General features: G+C 38.7%; 1 protein-coding gene across 1 annotated transcript; it reads left to right on the forward strand.

Moving 5' to 3' along the window:
* The first annotated feature begins 1116 nt into the window (after positions 1-1116).
* Positions 1117-6448, forward strand: LOC141437729 (uncharacterized). Its single transcript, XM_074101219.1, has 3 exons — positions 1117-1257; positions 1507-4854; positions 5917-6448. The coding sequence occupies exons 1-3, from the start codon at positions 1158-1160 to the stop codon at positions 5931-5933; spliced, it is 3465 nt and encodes a 1154-aa protein (XP_073957320.1). The 5' UTR covers positions 1117-1157; the 3' UTR covers positions 5934-6448.
* Positions 6449-16202: the final 9754 nt, after the last annotated feature.

Raw genomic sequence — 16202 nt, forward strand, 5'->3', positions numbered from 1 at the left:
TACTCTTTTGTTGAAATAAGTGAAAAAAAATTGTGGTTTCTATACATTATTGAAATACGAAATCATGAACAATGTATGGAAACCGGAAATTTCCTCAGACTAAATTCAACAAAAGAGTTAATGCATAATATTACCCAGCAATAACTGAACACGAAACACTAATTCTGTATTACGTCCTAAATTTTACCCTGTATAAAAAGTGCCACTGACTTATCTCACCCCTTGGCAAAACTAAAACAAATGCCGCAATCACAACAATGGTCATTTAGCGGCAACACCAAGTTTTCCAACAGCGACGCCGTCACCGAATCAATCAGATAAGTTACGTACTATTGCTATGCTATGACAGGCTTACCGAGACGCATAGTGTCATTGACACCTTAGGCATACGAGTTAGTTATAACAAAGATAAAACCTGATATTTTTCCACCAATCTACCTCTACCTACCTACCTGCCTATGGAGCGAATTAGATAATTAGAGGCGGCAGTGATATTTATCCATTTACACGTTTTTGCGTGCGTTAGACTTCTTTTAAGTTTTCAAGTTACTATTCTCAGTTAGGTAAATTCACTGTACCTACTCGTACATTATTTAATTCCCGATGTATGAAAGTCATCCTTACTAATTGCTCGTTGTGCGGTTTTGTTTTAAAATAGATTAGCAAATTCGCACTCAGCCTGTCAATTAGCACCACCGACCGGTATCTAAGTATAGTGTTGTGAGGATTTAACACCTAAATTATGGAAAACCACGACAGGTACCTACTTAGACTACGCTAAAATAAGCTAGCTAAGTAGGCAGGTATATCAGTGATTTTTATTAGAAAAGATGTCTTGCTCCAACTTTCAATCGTATTTAACCACAAACTGCCAATGTTTTCCCGAAAACGTAACATACATGTACATATACGAGTAAGTGTAAACACTCGCGTAATACAATTTAGAACAGTGTACCTTAGCTTAGCACCCAATTGCCATGCACTGCGGCCCGCCGCTTCTAATGAATGCGGGAAACATGAGCACAACATTTGATTCGCGGTAAACGCCAACAGGTTTTTTGTTACCTTTATGTATAATGAACGACTGGCTATTTGTGTATCGCTTTATAAAGGCAGGCACTCAGAGAGGAGCTACATTGTAGTCGCGAAGCTTCACTATGATGGAGCTCACATGTGCCTTTGTGTTGACCCTTGCAAGTATTGTGGCAGCTAACCCTTACGGCGGATACGGCGTTAAGGGTGGCGCGGGAGCTAAAGGTTAGTTTAAATATTTAAGTATGTAGTTTTATCTATAACTTCTGACAATTATTTAGCTTTTTTAATAAATTTACCTACATAGACAGTATGATAGTATATTTCAAGAATACCTAATTGCATTAGGTTTTATAGCTAAAGCGACCCAACATTGTTTGAATAACATTTATCGCATTCCAAACTTCACTGTAGGTACTATATAATTATGTTTACAAATAAGATGTTTTAAAGTTGTTTTATTTTATTTTTAAGCCGACGCAAGTGCCGTGGCAGGCGCTTTTGCTGGTCTACCGAATATTCCTGCCGGTGGTGCATTTTCGGGAAGCTACTCTAAATCTTCATCGTCAAGCTTCGCATCTTCAAGTGCTGCTTCCAGTTCAAGCTCGTTCAGTTATAGCGGCAGCGGTATTATTGGACCCGGATGCACAACGGGGGGATGTCAAAAAGGCTCGGAGACCGGAATAGCGCCCAATAGTGGCTCTAATAATCCGGTATCAGGATTCCCACTATTGAATGGAGCGAACGCGGGAGCCATAGCAGCAGCAGGAGCATCGGCTGGCTCCTTTGCGGGTCAAACACCTTGCACCAGCGGTAGTTGCTCGAACCAAAAACCTTCAGGATGTCAAGGAGCTAACTGCGGCAATATAGACAAGTGCACCTCAGGCCAATGCGGCAATTCGCCCTCGGCACCGAGCACTGGGTCCAGCGATTACGGAAACAACGATATTCATGTAAATGTTGGAACTACCGACTCGAAAAAGGATGATGATTCCTCTCAATACGACAAGGCTGGGAGCTCCAAACCTTCAAATCCGGCCTGTACTGGTGGAAATTGTGGACCATTTAACGCAAATCCAGCTTACACACACGCTAGTGTAAAACCGGGTAATTTGAACTCGCCAAGTGGGTCGCAGAGCAGTGTTAACGTCCCGGCTACAACCTTAACAGCCCCTAAAGATTACACTAATCCAGGCACAGGGCGTTTACCTTTAAATAACGATGTACCAAATCAGAATACTTACCTGAGCCCTGCGATTGATGGCAAAAGCGATCCATGTGCCAATGGAAAATGTAACAACAATCAGCCACATGATTCCTACAACCCTTCGAACGGTAATTCATATTCCAGTAATTATTTGGGCTCTAACTTTCCAACGGAACAAAAGGATTTGTTAAGTGACAAATGTACTTCCGGTAATTGTAGTCCTAATTCATACAATAACGGGAATTCTAAGTCTCCAGGCTATTCACAAACACCCTCGAGCCCTGCGGGAAACTGTGCTTCTGGAAATTGCGGCCCTTATCCTGGAACTGCACCCAGCCCCACAGAGTCTAGCACCTATCCAGGATCTAAAGCCCCTGGATATTCACAATCACCTTCAAGCCCTGGCGGAAACTGTGCTTCTGGAAATTGCGGTCCTTATTCTGCAACTGCACCGAGCCCCACAGGCACTAGCAACTATCCAGGACCCAAATCTCCTGGATATCCGCAATCACCTTCAAGCCCTGGAGGAAACTGTGCTTCTGGAAATTGCGGCCCTTATCCTGCGACTGCAACTAGCCCCACAGGCTCTAGCACCTATCCAGGATCCAAACTCCCTGGATATTCTCAATCACCCTCAGGCTCTGGAGGAAACTGTGCTTCTGGAGATTGCGGCCCTTATCCTGCGACTGGAACTAGCCCCACAGGCTCTAGCACCTATCCAGGATCCAAACTCCCTGGATATTCTCAATCACCCTCAGGCTCTGGAGGAAACTGTGCTTCTGGAAATTGCGGCCCTTATCCTGCGACTGCACCTAGCCCCACAGGCTCTACCGCATATTCAGGATCCAAACTCCCTGGATATTCTCAATCACCTTCAGGCTCTGGAGGAAACTGTGCTTCTGGAAATTGCGTCCCTTATCCTGCGACTGCACCTAGCCCCACAGGATCTAGCACCTATCCAGGATCCAAACTCCCTGGATATTCTCAATCACCCTCAGGCTCTACAGGAAACTGTGCTTCTGGAAATTGCGGCCCTAATCCTGGAACTGCGCCCAGCCTCTCTGGCCCTAGCAACTATCCGGGATCCAAACTCCCTGGATATTCGCAACTACCCTCAAGCCCTGGGGGAAATTGTGCTTCTGGAAATTGCGGTTCGTATCCCTCAACTGTACCAAGCCCTACAGGCTCTAGCACCTATCCAGAATCCAAATACCCAGGCTATTCACCAATACCTTCAAACCCGGGACAAAACTGTGCTTCTGGAAATTGTGGTAGTTATCCCTCATCGGCACCAAACCCTACGGGTTCCAGCCCCTATCCGGGATCCAACACCCCAGGCTACTCGCAAAAACCTTCGAGTTCCGGAGGAAACTGTGCTTCTGGAAATTGTGGAAATTACCCCTCGCCTGCAACTACTTCTACTGGTAGCACTAGTGCCGGTTCTGCTGCTTACCCAGGGTCGAAAATCCCTATTTATTCGCAAGGAACATCACCGACGTTCGGAGCAACGGGACCAACTGCTCCCACAAACTGTGGGTCCTCTAACTGTCTTACAAGTGCAGAACCTTTTAAACCAAGTATAACATTTACACCTCCACATACTGGACCAGCGTCTCCTGGACACTATGGCTCTGCTGCTGGTGCCAACGCTCAAGCCGGAGCTGTGGGAGTTTTCAAACCATCTAATGGCAACTACCCCTCTGATGAAAATAAACTGCCTCCCTACACCGGCGGCTTTGGAGGTCCATCTGGGATTTTAAAACCCCAAGATTACTCACTACCCTCCAAGCCGACTTATCCAACAGGACAACACTCAACAAACCAACCAGCACATTCTGGAATCAGTGCATTCCCGTCTACCGCTCAAGGTGTTGCACCATCGGTGTCTCCTATATCAAATAATAAACCAGGCTCCTGCTCATCAGGAAACTGCGGATCTCATCCTGGTCAATCTTCGCCTTCTTATGGGTCAGGCAACTCAATCAAGGGTGGCGCCGGAGCCAACGCTGGAGCAATCGCATCAGCTAGTGCGAATGCAGTTGCATACTCTGGGGGGTTCGGTGGTCCACCAGGACTTCTCAAACCTTATGACGATGGAAAACTTGGAAGCAGCGGACTTCCTAGCTCTGCTGGCAAGCCAAGTGCGGGGTATCAAAATGCAGTTCAACCGGGCAGTCACGGAAGTAGCCCAAGCGCCAATTCATCTCCGTATGGTGGTTCTGGTAGTGCTGGATATGGGCCACACGCTGGTGCAACTGGAAGTCAAAATCATTCCCCTTACGGAAAATCCTTAAATGCAGCAGGAAGTGGTTCACAGGCCGCAGGTGCGTACGCTGCCGCTGCTGCTGGAGCAACAGCGGGGGCTTCTAACGGTGGAAGCCATGACGTTAGCAGTGGCAATTCTGGTGGATGCGGGGGAGGCTGCAGTGGCGGCGCTGGTGGGAATCACGGAGCTGGTCATAACTTCGGAGCTGGTAACGCCGTCGCGGGTGCGTCTGCCAAGAGTGTTGCCGGAGCAATTACTGGCGCAAGCGCTGGTTCATATGGCAACGCGGGAAGCTTTGCAAGCAGTTCTGCTAGCGCACATGCCTCATCAGGATTTCCGACTAAAGGAGGTTAGTAGTCATAGTAGCAACAATCACTGTTCAACTTTGTAAATAATTCAAATCTCTACAGTCAAATGATATTTAAAACTGGCAGTTTAGATACAATATGTACCTATACGGTGACGGAAAATAACCAACTTTGACCATAAGAAATGTTTGTTAAGAAATATTTGTGGAAGCTTAAAGAATTCATTAAAATTAAATTACAATTAACTTATCGGTTGCTCGGAACTGCCTGCCTGAAAATTTAAATAATAATAAAATACTAAGACATATTATTATACCTATGTGAAATATTTGAAAATAAGTTTACAAGTTCATGTGATCAAAAAATACCCTTCTGAAACTGTATTTTCATACAGGTGGAATAACCTACACTATAAGATACATACTGTTCACTTTGATAGAATTAGGAGAATTGGCAAAAAGGAAGGCCTACCAATACTTTAAAAACAATATTAATTAAGAAAAAAATCTGAAAATAGTTTCCATTTTTATAGTTTTGTTTGCTTGATGACTGAAAATGGACAACCTTTTGAGGAAAAGTCATATTTTTATAAACATTTCCGTTTTATTTTCCGTTGTCCACTTATTAGAAAAAAAAACTGACGCCATTTCAACACAAAAAATAAGTCATATTGTGTTTAAATATATACAAAACCTTAAGGTAAAGGTGATAAAAAGTCAGATAATCTTTGTTGTTGGATCCAATAGAAAAGTTACAAAATTACGATTTTTTTCCTCACAAGATTTCGTGACGTTTTCCTGACATCAAGAAATTTTGGATGTTTCATGCAGTTTATGTTTTATGATCTCGTCCTTAGTGTTAATAATTTCTTGACAAAACTGATTTCTTGTCAATTTCATATGATGGGACAACTTTTTGAGAAATACTCATAGAGTAAGTACAAAATGCTACAGTACCATCACCGTGCAAGCCAGACTTGCACTTGTGTGGCTTTTAGGGTTCAGTACCTCAGTCGGGAAAACGGTTCCCTTATAGGATCACTTAGTTGTCTGTCTGTTTTTTTTAGGTAATTAAAGTTTAAATTTGTTCTTCACTTGTTTCAGGTTACGGCAGAAGATAACATGGAATTTCATCGCAATTAAAGGCAGCAAACAAGACACTTTTCCAATAATTGGTAAAACTTGTCGATGCGGAAAACATAAGACTAATTTTATTTTGTCGTGATTATGACAATGCTTAGGACTTAGGTATGTTTGATTATGTAAATTAAGCAAATTAAGGCATACCTATTGTGATACTGTATTTGTAAAATTGATTTTGGAGCTGTTTATAGGTAGCCTACTGGGATGGATAATTCTGTATTTAATTAAAATTATAAAAAATCGTCTGATTAAAAAAAAAGTGAAAATAAAAGGATGTTTAAACATTACACGTAACCCTTACTTATTTAGTTCAGGCGTTGTGGGCTCAAGTGCTATTTTTTTAATAAACAGCCTTACTGAGGTGACGACCACGTGAGATTCTAAGTACCTACGATTTACCTAATTAATCTTATTAGTTTAAGTTACTGAACAGTAGTAAGGTTATTTGGCCATTGTAATAGTACCTAATTTAAATAAATTATTTTATACTGAATGTTTGTTTTATTCTAATTGCAATAGTTAAAACTAAGCTAACTTCCAGATTATGGTATTTGGCATGATGTGTATATTTTCGGCACACAACCCAGAGAAAAAAGACGATAGTTACCTACCTTTAAGCACCGAGTGCAGAAAGGGAGAAAGAGATGTTAAATCAAATATAGGTACTTACGGTCAAAGTAAATACTTAGGTACTAGGCTTTACACCTACACATTTTATTTCTGAGAGAATACGTTATTAAAATGTATGGGGACCCGTATCTTGCTCTATAAATAGGTAATACCTCATTGTATGGCTGTCTGTCATTGGACAATGCCTACTAAATAGCAACGATACAAAGAGTATATAACAAAACAAGTACCCAGTTGTGGGATGTAGGCATGTATGTATACAGAGTGGAAACAAGAGGTATCCCATTTAGGCCTCTAGGTTGGCAACGCGTCCGCAATACCCCTGGTGTTGCAGATGTTTATGGGCGGTGGTGATCTCTTACCATCAGGAGACCCACTTGCTCGTTTGCCATACAGTCGAATAAAAAAATATATGGGGGCCCTAGAGGACCTTAAACAGCCTTATATCCTATAGTTAGCTCATTTTACTTAAATGAGACATTATTTTATTTTTTAAAGCGAAGAAAAGTGCTTTCAAGGATTTTCTAAAATATTTTTTCCCTCCAGGTCCCATCCATTTTTCCACCTTTTATAGGCTACTAGAGGTAAGGCTATTAGTTAGGTAAGTAAGCAAATAAGTAGAGCAAACAAAGAACAAAAAGAGCAATTTTTTATAGGACATCATTCTAAAAGCTTAACGTTATCGAGTGGAAACAATTTACATTAGCAAAGGTCAGTTTTTTGTCTCCCAAAATTATTATTCACGCGCGAAAGAAAAAACCCAGTGCGGGTCCGACACGATGGGATTTTCAATTTGCACATTCAAGACGTCACGTCATTATCAACCTCGCAATCTTATTTTGAGTTCAATGACTACTGACTTCCTCTTACGTGTACTTAACTATTAACTTCCGCAAAGATTTTTCGGGTTCTTTCTGTGACGGAACCTATTCCTACTGTCACTTCACTGTCTGTATGTTGCTATATGACCTATCTCAAGATCCGTAATAAATAGACAGCAGAAATTTACACAATACAAAAACAAATAATAAAAATTAAATTATAAACAAATTTGGAGTTGATATAAAAATAATACATAAAGACTCCAAAAAACCAATCATATTAAAAATATTTATAAATATTTTTCTACCAGTCTGTAGTCGGTGCCTCAGCACGAGCCAGCAGGAGTGATTGAAGCCTAATATATATAAGTATAGTGAGTAAGTGAGGTAGACGACTATAGGGTCCACTCCTCCTGGCTTGTGCTGAGGCACCGACTTCAGACTGGTAGAAAAATATTTTTATGGTTTTTTGTAGTCGGTTAAATTTTTTCATAAATATTTTTTTTATTATCAGGGGAAACCGAGGTGAGTTGTAAGTGACAGGAGACAGTTGTGACATCGTCGATTTTTGGGAACAAGCAAGCAACAGCGCATGTTTGACAGCTCGAGACTTAAATTAAAAAACGCGCGCTATTTGTAGCAGTTAATAAGTTCTAAAAAATCGTCGTTGTCACTACTTTCCTCTGTCACAGCTATCCTCGGTCCCTTTTTGAACCTAGCGGTTACGATCGTGCGGGTGAATTACATTTGAATTTGAATTAAAAAAAAAAAACTGTTTATTATAAATCAGAATACAATTTTTTTTATAATTACTTAGCTAATAATCTTTATTATTTAAGATTTTATAACTAAGGAGTGCAAAGGGCGGGCGAGTCCTCATCTATAATTAAAATATAATGTTCACATATGTTTGACGTGGATTGTACATAAAGTCCATTGTCGTAACTCTTTTTATACTCGGCTGGGTTCGAAAGGGATAGTACCTTTATATCAACGTTATGACCCCTTACAAAGTGTTGCGAAGATAACGTGGCTGCAAAAAACATGCTGTAAATTAAAATAGTAAGTAAGGCGTAAGTAGTTTTACAACAAAGTAAACATAATGTAAGTATGTTAAAAGTAGCCTCGGGTAATGAATTGACACACGACACTTACCTTCATTACATCATTATCACATCACGATAAGTTAGTTCAATTACAGTGATTGCTCTCATCAGGTCTAATGGTCTAGGAGCTGAAAATCCCGACTTGGTTCGTAAATCAAATCACCTGTCACATATATCTTCTGATACAATCATCTACTTACTGCTCTCATCCATTGTTCACTTCTCATAAGGACATCACGGATGCTGTTCAATAAATATTCATCAAAGGAGCCACCTAACCGCCCAACATACTCGTAAGTTAGGTAGATATATAATATTATATGAGCAGCTTGAATCGGTTAAAGCGAACATGCATTGTTATAGCATTTGATGCATACTGATCGACGATGCGCTTAGCTCATCGATAAAAGAAGTATTTCTTTTAAGTTTCCAACGTAAAAATCGTTCTACAAAATACCTATAATTAAAAGAACTTCTTTATTTTACCAGTTTTGTAATTATATTATAAAACTTAATTGATCCATTTTAATTTTTTGCCGCCTCCAAAGGCAAAGGCACTGAATATGGATACCTAATTAATTTTGTGGCTTGGTTAGTAAAAATTTTGTATTGAAAAGTCTTGGTAGTTTTTGATTTATGCTATCACCAATCAATACGAGTAAAAATCAAAGAGATAAAATTTATGGTCTCTATCCACTAGGTACACCGTATCATGCCATGACCGTAACAGGACCGTGACACGCGACGGTTACAGACGGTACGTGCTAGTGCAATAGTGGGCATAGTCTCATCTTCTATCTTCTATCTATATAAATAAAAATGAATCGTAAAATGTGTTGCTAAGCGCAAAACTCGGGAACGACTGGTCTGATTTCGCTAATTCTTTTTTTGCTGTGTTCGTTCGTTACTATCAGGAGAAGGTTTTTATGGAAGAAAATACAGAAAAAATACAACGGGGGCGAAGCCGCGGGCAACAGCTAGTAGAGAATATATTTTTCCTTGCGGGGCTACTACGAAACTCGATGTTCGTGTCGGGCGGTCCCTCTGACACTTATACTATTTAATACGATAGCGAGAGGGACGGTACGATACGAACTTCGATTGTCGAACTTCGGAGTAGGCCCTCTGACACGTTGCTATTACGGTCATTTATATTAAACGGTGTAATGGGTAGGACCTTTTAGCAGTAATTACACTGAGTCGTTCGCCGCATGCTGCATGCGGCGACCGCAAAAATGTAAAGAACACGGTAGTCGGCCGCATTCGGCGAGCGACAGTTGCCACTGTTACTAATGTAAAGGCGACGGTCGTTCGCCGAAGTAGTTTGAAAGAAGTTCGGCGACCGCATTAGGTGAACGACGCAGTGTAATTGCCGCTTTATAGATATCTAGTAAATTCCCGAAAAATTTGGTAACTTGTAAATACTATAGTTAGGAAAAGGGTATAACTTTGAATTAAATAGTATAAATTCCGCTTATTTTCTGTACCGTGGGAATTTCAACAACTCTTTATTCTAGGTCAGGGCTGAGCTTTGATTATATAGCCAGTCAATGAGTTATGACTTTTCAATTTATAATATTATGTTTAAGAATAAATAAATGGTTAAAATCAGGCTATGGCGTTATTTACTAAACAATGGCAAAGCCCAAAGGAAGGGTTATGATTTTTTATCCAATCATTTCACGGGCTATTTAGAAAAGTAATTATTTCATACCTAGTTTTAATTTGGGCGATATGTTATCACTACTTGCACATACCGTGTAGGCAGTCCACATTGTTTACAACGTTTCCGCTGCTTTGAGGACAACGCCTTTTCTGTTTGTTGGAAGGGCTGACTAATAAAGTTGGTCACTCCTTCTTCACCCACTCACAAAATCCACAAAGGATCGTCATGAACGTGTCTGTATGTCTATCTATCGCATTGTTTGTAAAACCTATTTAATTGCTATACCTATTACAGAGTAGGTATACCGGTCAAGGAAACTGAATCACGTACCAGGGTGGAACCTTGTCATATCCAATTTCGCTGTGATTTCTTTGGCAAGTGTATGGAATGTCAAAGTGACATTAGTAGCACAAAAGTTCCACCCTGGTACAATTTACTTGTCTGTACAGTCAGCATCAAAAGTAGCTGTTTACTTTTGTACTTTGTCGTTTACAGCTACGTATTTAGCGCCATACAAGATTGACAAATGTGTTAATGTGACAGAGTAACCAGCTACTTTTGATGCTGACTGTACCTACTGTACGTTCACAAAATGAAGTAATCAACGAGTCTGTTTTAATGCATCATCATAGAAACTATGCCGCCAATATACAAAGCGACAAAGATGAACGTGGCATAAAGTAGAACTAACGCTATTTTTTATTATTTTTTGACAAATATTATAATTGTCATTCCGAGTTTGAGGTTTGTAAGCTTATATTATTGAGATACTTACAAAGGCATCAAAATAATATGGTTCTTGTAGGATTTCCGTAAATTTTAATTTAATTTTAAATTGTTGTTGTAGTGGCAATAGGAATAATATACATTAAGTAATAAGTATGTATAATTTTTAGCTATCTCTCTATTAGGTTTTTGAGATATAGGCCTATTTGACAGACAGTCGGATAAACAGAAGGGTCCTTCCGGGACGGAACGCTAAAAAGTCAAAAATGCTCTACATCGACATTACTTTAGTTAATTTATTGAACTTCAAATTAAATTAAAGTAGCTTTAGGACGCTTAAGTGTGCACCTAAATACATATCTAAATTTAGTTAATGACTCGAGATTGGAAGCTTGATAAACCGTTGGTATTCCTTTTTGTTTCTTCGGTGTCATGAGGTCGTTATTCAAGCTGGGAGTCGCAGAGCCCTGTCGTAACTCCAGGGGAAATAAAGCTATAAATTGTAGGATGGCCTCTTGGTTTTTAATTGGGGTTTAATTAAACAGTGACACAATTTTTAACGAGGTATTCTTTAAAGGCATTTGCATTGCTTACTTTATGTACGTGATTACTAGTGTACGAGGGGTACGAGAACTCAAGATGATACTTATATCCGGGTCAATGTGCCGCGCTCTTTCATATAAATGGTTTGATTCTGTGACAGAAATGCTACCGTCTCATCCGTAATTTAACGTTTGAAACAATGGCCGCTGAAAACTTATGCCCTGTTTACATGTTTCCAGTATAGTATAACACTGCGGTGCTCGATCGATCTCGTGTAACTAAATAGTTAGGATCGCGACCCCGCAGTATATCAATACTGGAACGATTTACTTGGTTAATGTAAACAGGCTCTTAAAACGGCATTTTTTCAGAAGTAAACTCATACGTTACCTAATCACAAATCAACAAAAATCGTCAAAGAACTCAATGTTTCACACTATTCACATTAATAAAAATGTTTTATGGATTTGTCATTTGTAATTAATATACTAATTTATAAATGCGAAAAGTAACTCTGTCTGTCTGTCTGTCTGTCGTTACGCTTTCACGCCTAAACGCTGACCGATTTGGATGAAATTGTAAGAGATAGAATAGACCTGGGAAGAACATAGCTATCTTTTATTGCAAAAAAAAGGTTTTGAGGGTTGAAATAGATGAAAGTTAAATGGTGGAAGTTCGTCGCCGTGAAGATAAAACCTTGAAACTGGCATTTAGAAATAAGAAATAAATCGATATTTGAGCTTTTTTGAAATTCGACCTGTGAGGGGATGAATAGGGGTTCAAAGTTATATGGAAGGTCGTCATTTCGAAGATAAATCGATGAGTCTTATTAAACTAGAAATTTGGGCACGTGATAAGATAAATAGATGTTTGTTCGCGCGTTTTTAAAATTCTCCCGGTGAGGGGTGGAAGGATGAAAGTTTATTGAAGATCGTCATTGTTGAAGATAAATCGATGGTTCTTTGTGAAACTTGCATTTGGACATTATAAGAAATAATAGAATTTGTTCACAAATTTTTACGGCGAATGTTAGCAAGAGATGATGCATTGTTAGCAGTGCCCTTTAAGCTCAAGCAAATGTGCAATGTGGGTCATTACAGATGTACATACATAGACAGTCAGACATACGAGATAGGGATCTTGACAGACAGACGGACGTACGGACAGCAAAGTGATCTATAGGGTTCCATTTTTTCCTTTTGAGCTACGGAACCAAAAATTTTTTCGGCGCTTTAAATTTCGTATTATGGGGATGAAAGTTTTAAGGAATTCCAAACATTTACTATTGTATGTTTGTGGGAAATATGTGTACTATGCTTAGTCAAAACCGTTAATTATAATCCTCCCTCCTCTTACAATAAAGGACGTAAGATGTAAGAGTTCACTATGAAGAATCTAAAAATTAGTCCTAGGGTAGAAACACTCGGTGCTAAATGTGGCTCCAAAAATATTTATGTTTTACCATGGAAATGGGTGGATGGGGAACTAGTTTATATTTATACAATGTATTAAAACGGTTATTTCAGTAAACTGTAAGTTTCTATGTGCTATTATTCAACAGGTATCGTAAAAATCAATACTTCACATTCTTATTATGCGGACGAAAAATTAATAAATTATAATTTAACTATACTTAATCTCGGACAGCAGGGGAATCACTACATAATTTTTTCTTACTAAGGGGGTTGTGCCATGAAAAAGATTAAAAAATGCTGACCTGATATAAGTGGGTGACAGGTAGAAATAACTAACGAGGTTGACATTACTCGACCGGCACCGTAATGGTAGTCCGCAGCGTCCTCCCAAACCTTGAACTCTATAATTTGGTTTCATTGTGCCTCTAGGTCTTTACTTGCCCGAGGTGAAGATTTATTGAAAAATTCAACTTGTTATTTGGGAAGGTTATGTATTATTCACATCTCTAAGTTATGAGTGATGTTGTTGAATAGAACTGAATGAAACGCTGCATTCTAAGTAAATTATTTTGATTGTGGGTTTCGCAGTATTTTAATATTTAAAAACCGGCCAAGAGCGTGTCGGACACGCCCAAAATAGGGTTCCGTAGCCATTACGAAAAAATTAAGTAACATTTTTCTAAGGATTTCGTATTTTATACGGCATCTTCAAAGTTGAGGTATATTTGAAAAAATTCAGGATGGTAGGAAGTATATTAAACTTTCAAGGAAAATATAACGGCTAAGTTTGCTTGAGAATTATTATTAGTTTAAGAGTAAATAGCAGCCTAAGGTATAATACCTAAACTTGGATGATTCCGTATAAAATACGAAATACGTAGAAAAATATTACTCAATTTTTTCGTAATGGCTACGGAACCCTATTTTGGGCGTGTCCGACACGCGTCTTGGCCGGTTTTAAAATTATTAAGCGGTACCCCTGGTGTTGCAGATGTTTATGGGCGGTGGTGATCTCTTACCATCAGGAGACCCACTTGCTCGTTTGCCATCCAGCCAAATAAAAATAAAAAAGTTATCGTATAGAACTCTATAAGTTAGGTTAGGCTTCTTTTTTAACAATTCTGAACTATTAATGGATTTAGAGAAAAAAGATTTATGAAAAACAATGCATTATGACAAACATTACATTATGAATTGCGACAATTATGAGAGTCGATATGAACCCCATACATACACACATAATTAATGACATTAATGATGACATTATTGATGATTGAATTATGATACTCAATTCTCTTCGGTTAAAAATATGAAGGTATTTTTAAGAAATAGCAATCATAAATAATAAGAGTACAATTGAGAAATGTACCTACTACCTACTATAATAAAAGGTTAGGTACCATCAGCCAAATATGTGGTCTACCACCCTAAAGTTGATAATTGTTTGCATGTCATAAAACAATAATGCCAATAGACGTGTCTGTCAACTTGAAAGTTCGACTTTAGCGACTTATTCATTTGATAGGAACTTGTTTAAACATTGATCGACCACTAATTTGGCTGATGTACAAAGGCCATACAAATTGCGGGAGATTCAAACCCCATAGGGTAGGTACTTCCAGTTGTCCTAGAAACATGAAATTTAGTACAATCCGTGAGCTCTTAGAAAAACCTTCGGGTTTCGGGGGAAATCGGAAGGATTCGTTAGCAGAAAATGACAATTGTCTTATTGACTTAGTAACAATCCATCACGCGAAGAGTGCACTCGTTGTGTTTTCATTGATTTATATAGAGCAGTTAAAACCACCACTTACATATTTACTTAGTTTGTTATTTTTCGGAAATTGATTTCCATGGCGAGTCAACTTTAACAGGGTATTAACTGTAAATAGCCAATCACGGGAAATTGTTTATACTCGTAATGTATGTAAATATTTTGCAAAGAAGCTGAAAGTTTTAAGAAAAGTGTTGATCGTAAATATTTTAATACGGTTCAAGACCGAGTTATAGAAGCAACGGGGATTTCGAAAAGTACATTAAAAAAATATTAAATGAAAGCAGACCAAAAAAATTCATTTGACATACCCAAGAGAAGTAGATACAGTATAACAACAGCTCTATAACACCTACTTCCAAATAAAAGTAGAGTGTTAAGGCGGGGTGTTCTTAATTTAAATTAACGATGTAAGGATTCGAAAATTCTGATTTTGTTTTATTTGTATCATGACAAAAATCTATTATATTAAAATTAGAAAAAGAAAGAAGCGTAATATTTACAGTAAGGTTTATTTTGTACTGATGGTTATTCTTTACTTAACTTTTTACTGTAACTTTGAAAAGTTTTGCAAGTTTATAACAGAACAGAACCGCATATCACGATCGCGTGTCATCGTCAATACCGGAAGCATGCTTCTAAAATCCGAACGTGTTTTTAAGAGCTCACGGAGTGAAGGTATGAAGGTAAATCTCATAAGCATAACGCAACCAAGAAGAAAAGTCTGAAAGTCTCTGTGGAAAATCTTAAATTTTTATGTAAGTTTGTCGGTATTCAATTTAAAATGACCCAACGCTGCATACATTTTGCGTAGGAGCAGGGCTCTGCTAATACTGAATACTCATGGATACGTGGATAATGGAACCGTCCATGCGCGAGTCCGAGTGGCCAGTTTTTTGTTTTGAAAGTACCGACCTCAAAAAGGTACATGCTGTATTGATGTATGACAGCAATCGATAGGGTCAATCACATGACTATATGCATAGCGCGACCCGCTTTTTGCCTACCTTAGCTTCAATAAAAGTGACAAGATTTATCGACGTATTTACATTACGTCACGCAAATAGCATCTCTTATATTCATTTTGATCGCCTCCATACCATAAATCGAAGGTACTTGTTGCAATTACCATTGTTTTATATTAACCTTTATAAATATCTGCTCAATAATTCATATATCATAATTATCTACATATTTACATAATTTCAGACGAAGCTTTGCTATTTGCTATATGTGTCGTCATTTATTTTGCTTCGCTGGCAAGACGAGTGGCTTAAAGTCTTGACCCAATGCTGCTGGCCACTTTCCCTATTGCCATAATCAACTTTAAACTTAAGCTGGTCAGATTAAGAGATAAGTTAGGGATTAAAAGAAACGCTTAGTAATCTCATAGAGATGGCATTGTGTTAGAAAGACAACAGATCGAAGTTCAATTTAAGGAACTCCGCAGTCAAAATAGCAAAAACAGAACACATAGAGCTTCGCCGTGTCGGTCTGTTTCTCATCTGTCCACGGCTTAGCTCAGAGACTTGGTACTATACTTAGTAATAGTGGATCAAAATTTTC

Source organism: Choristoneura fumiferana, chromosome 18 (assembly GCF_025370935.1).
Source record: "Choristoneura fumiferana chromosome 18, NRCan_CFum_1, whole genome shotgun sequence".
Taxonomy (NCBI): Eukaryota; Metazoa; Arthropoda; class Insecta; order Lepidoptera; family Tortricidae; genus Choristoneura; species Choristoneura fumiferana.

Coding starts and splice junctions, on each gene's coding strand:
- LOC141437729 (XM_074101219.1), top strand. CDS start 1,158: ATGATGGAGCTCACATGTGCCTTTGTGTTGACCCTTGCAAGTATTGTG. Junction 1,258..1,506: donor GGGTGGCGCGGGAGCTAAAG/GTTAGTTTAAAT, acceptor TTTATTTTTAAG/CCGACGCAAGTGCCGTGGCA.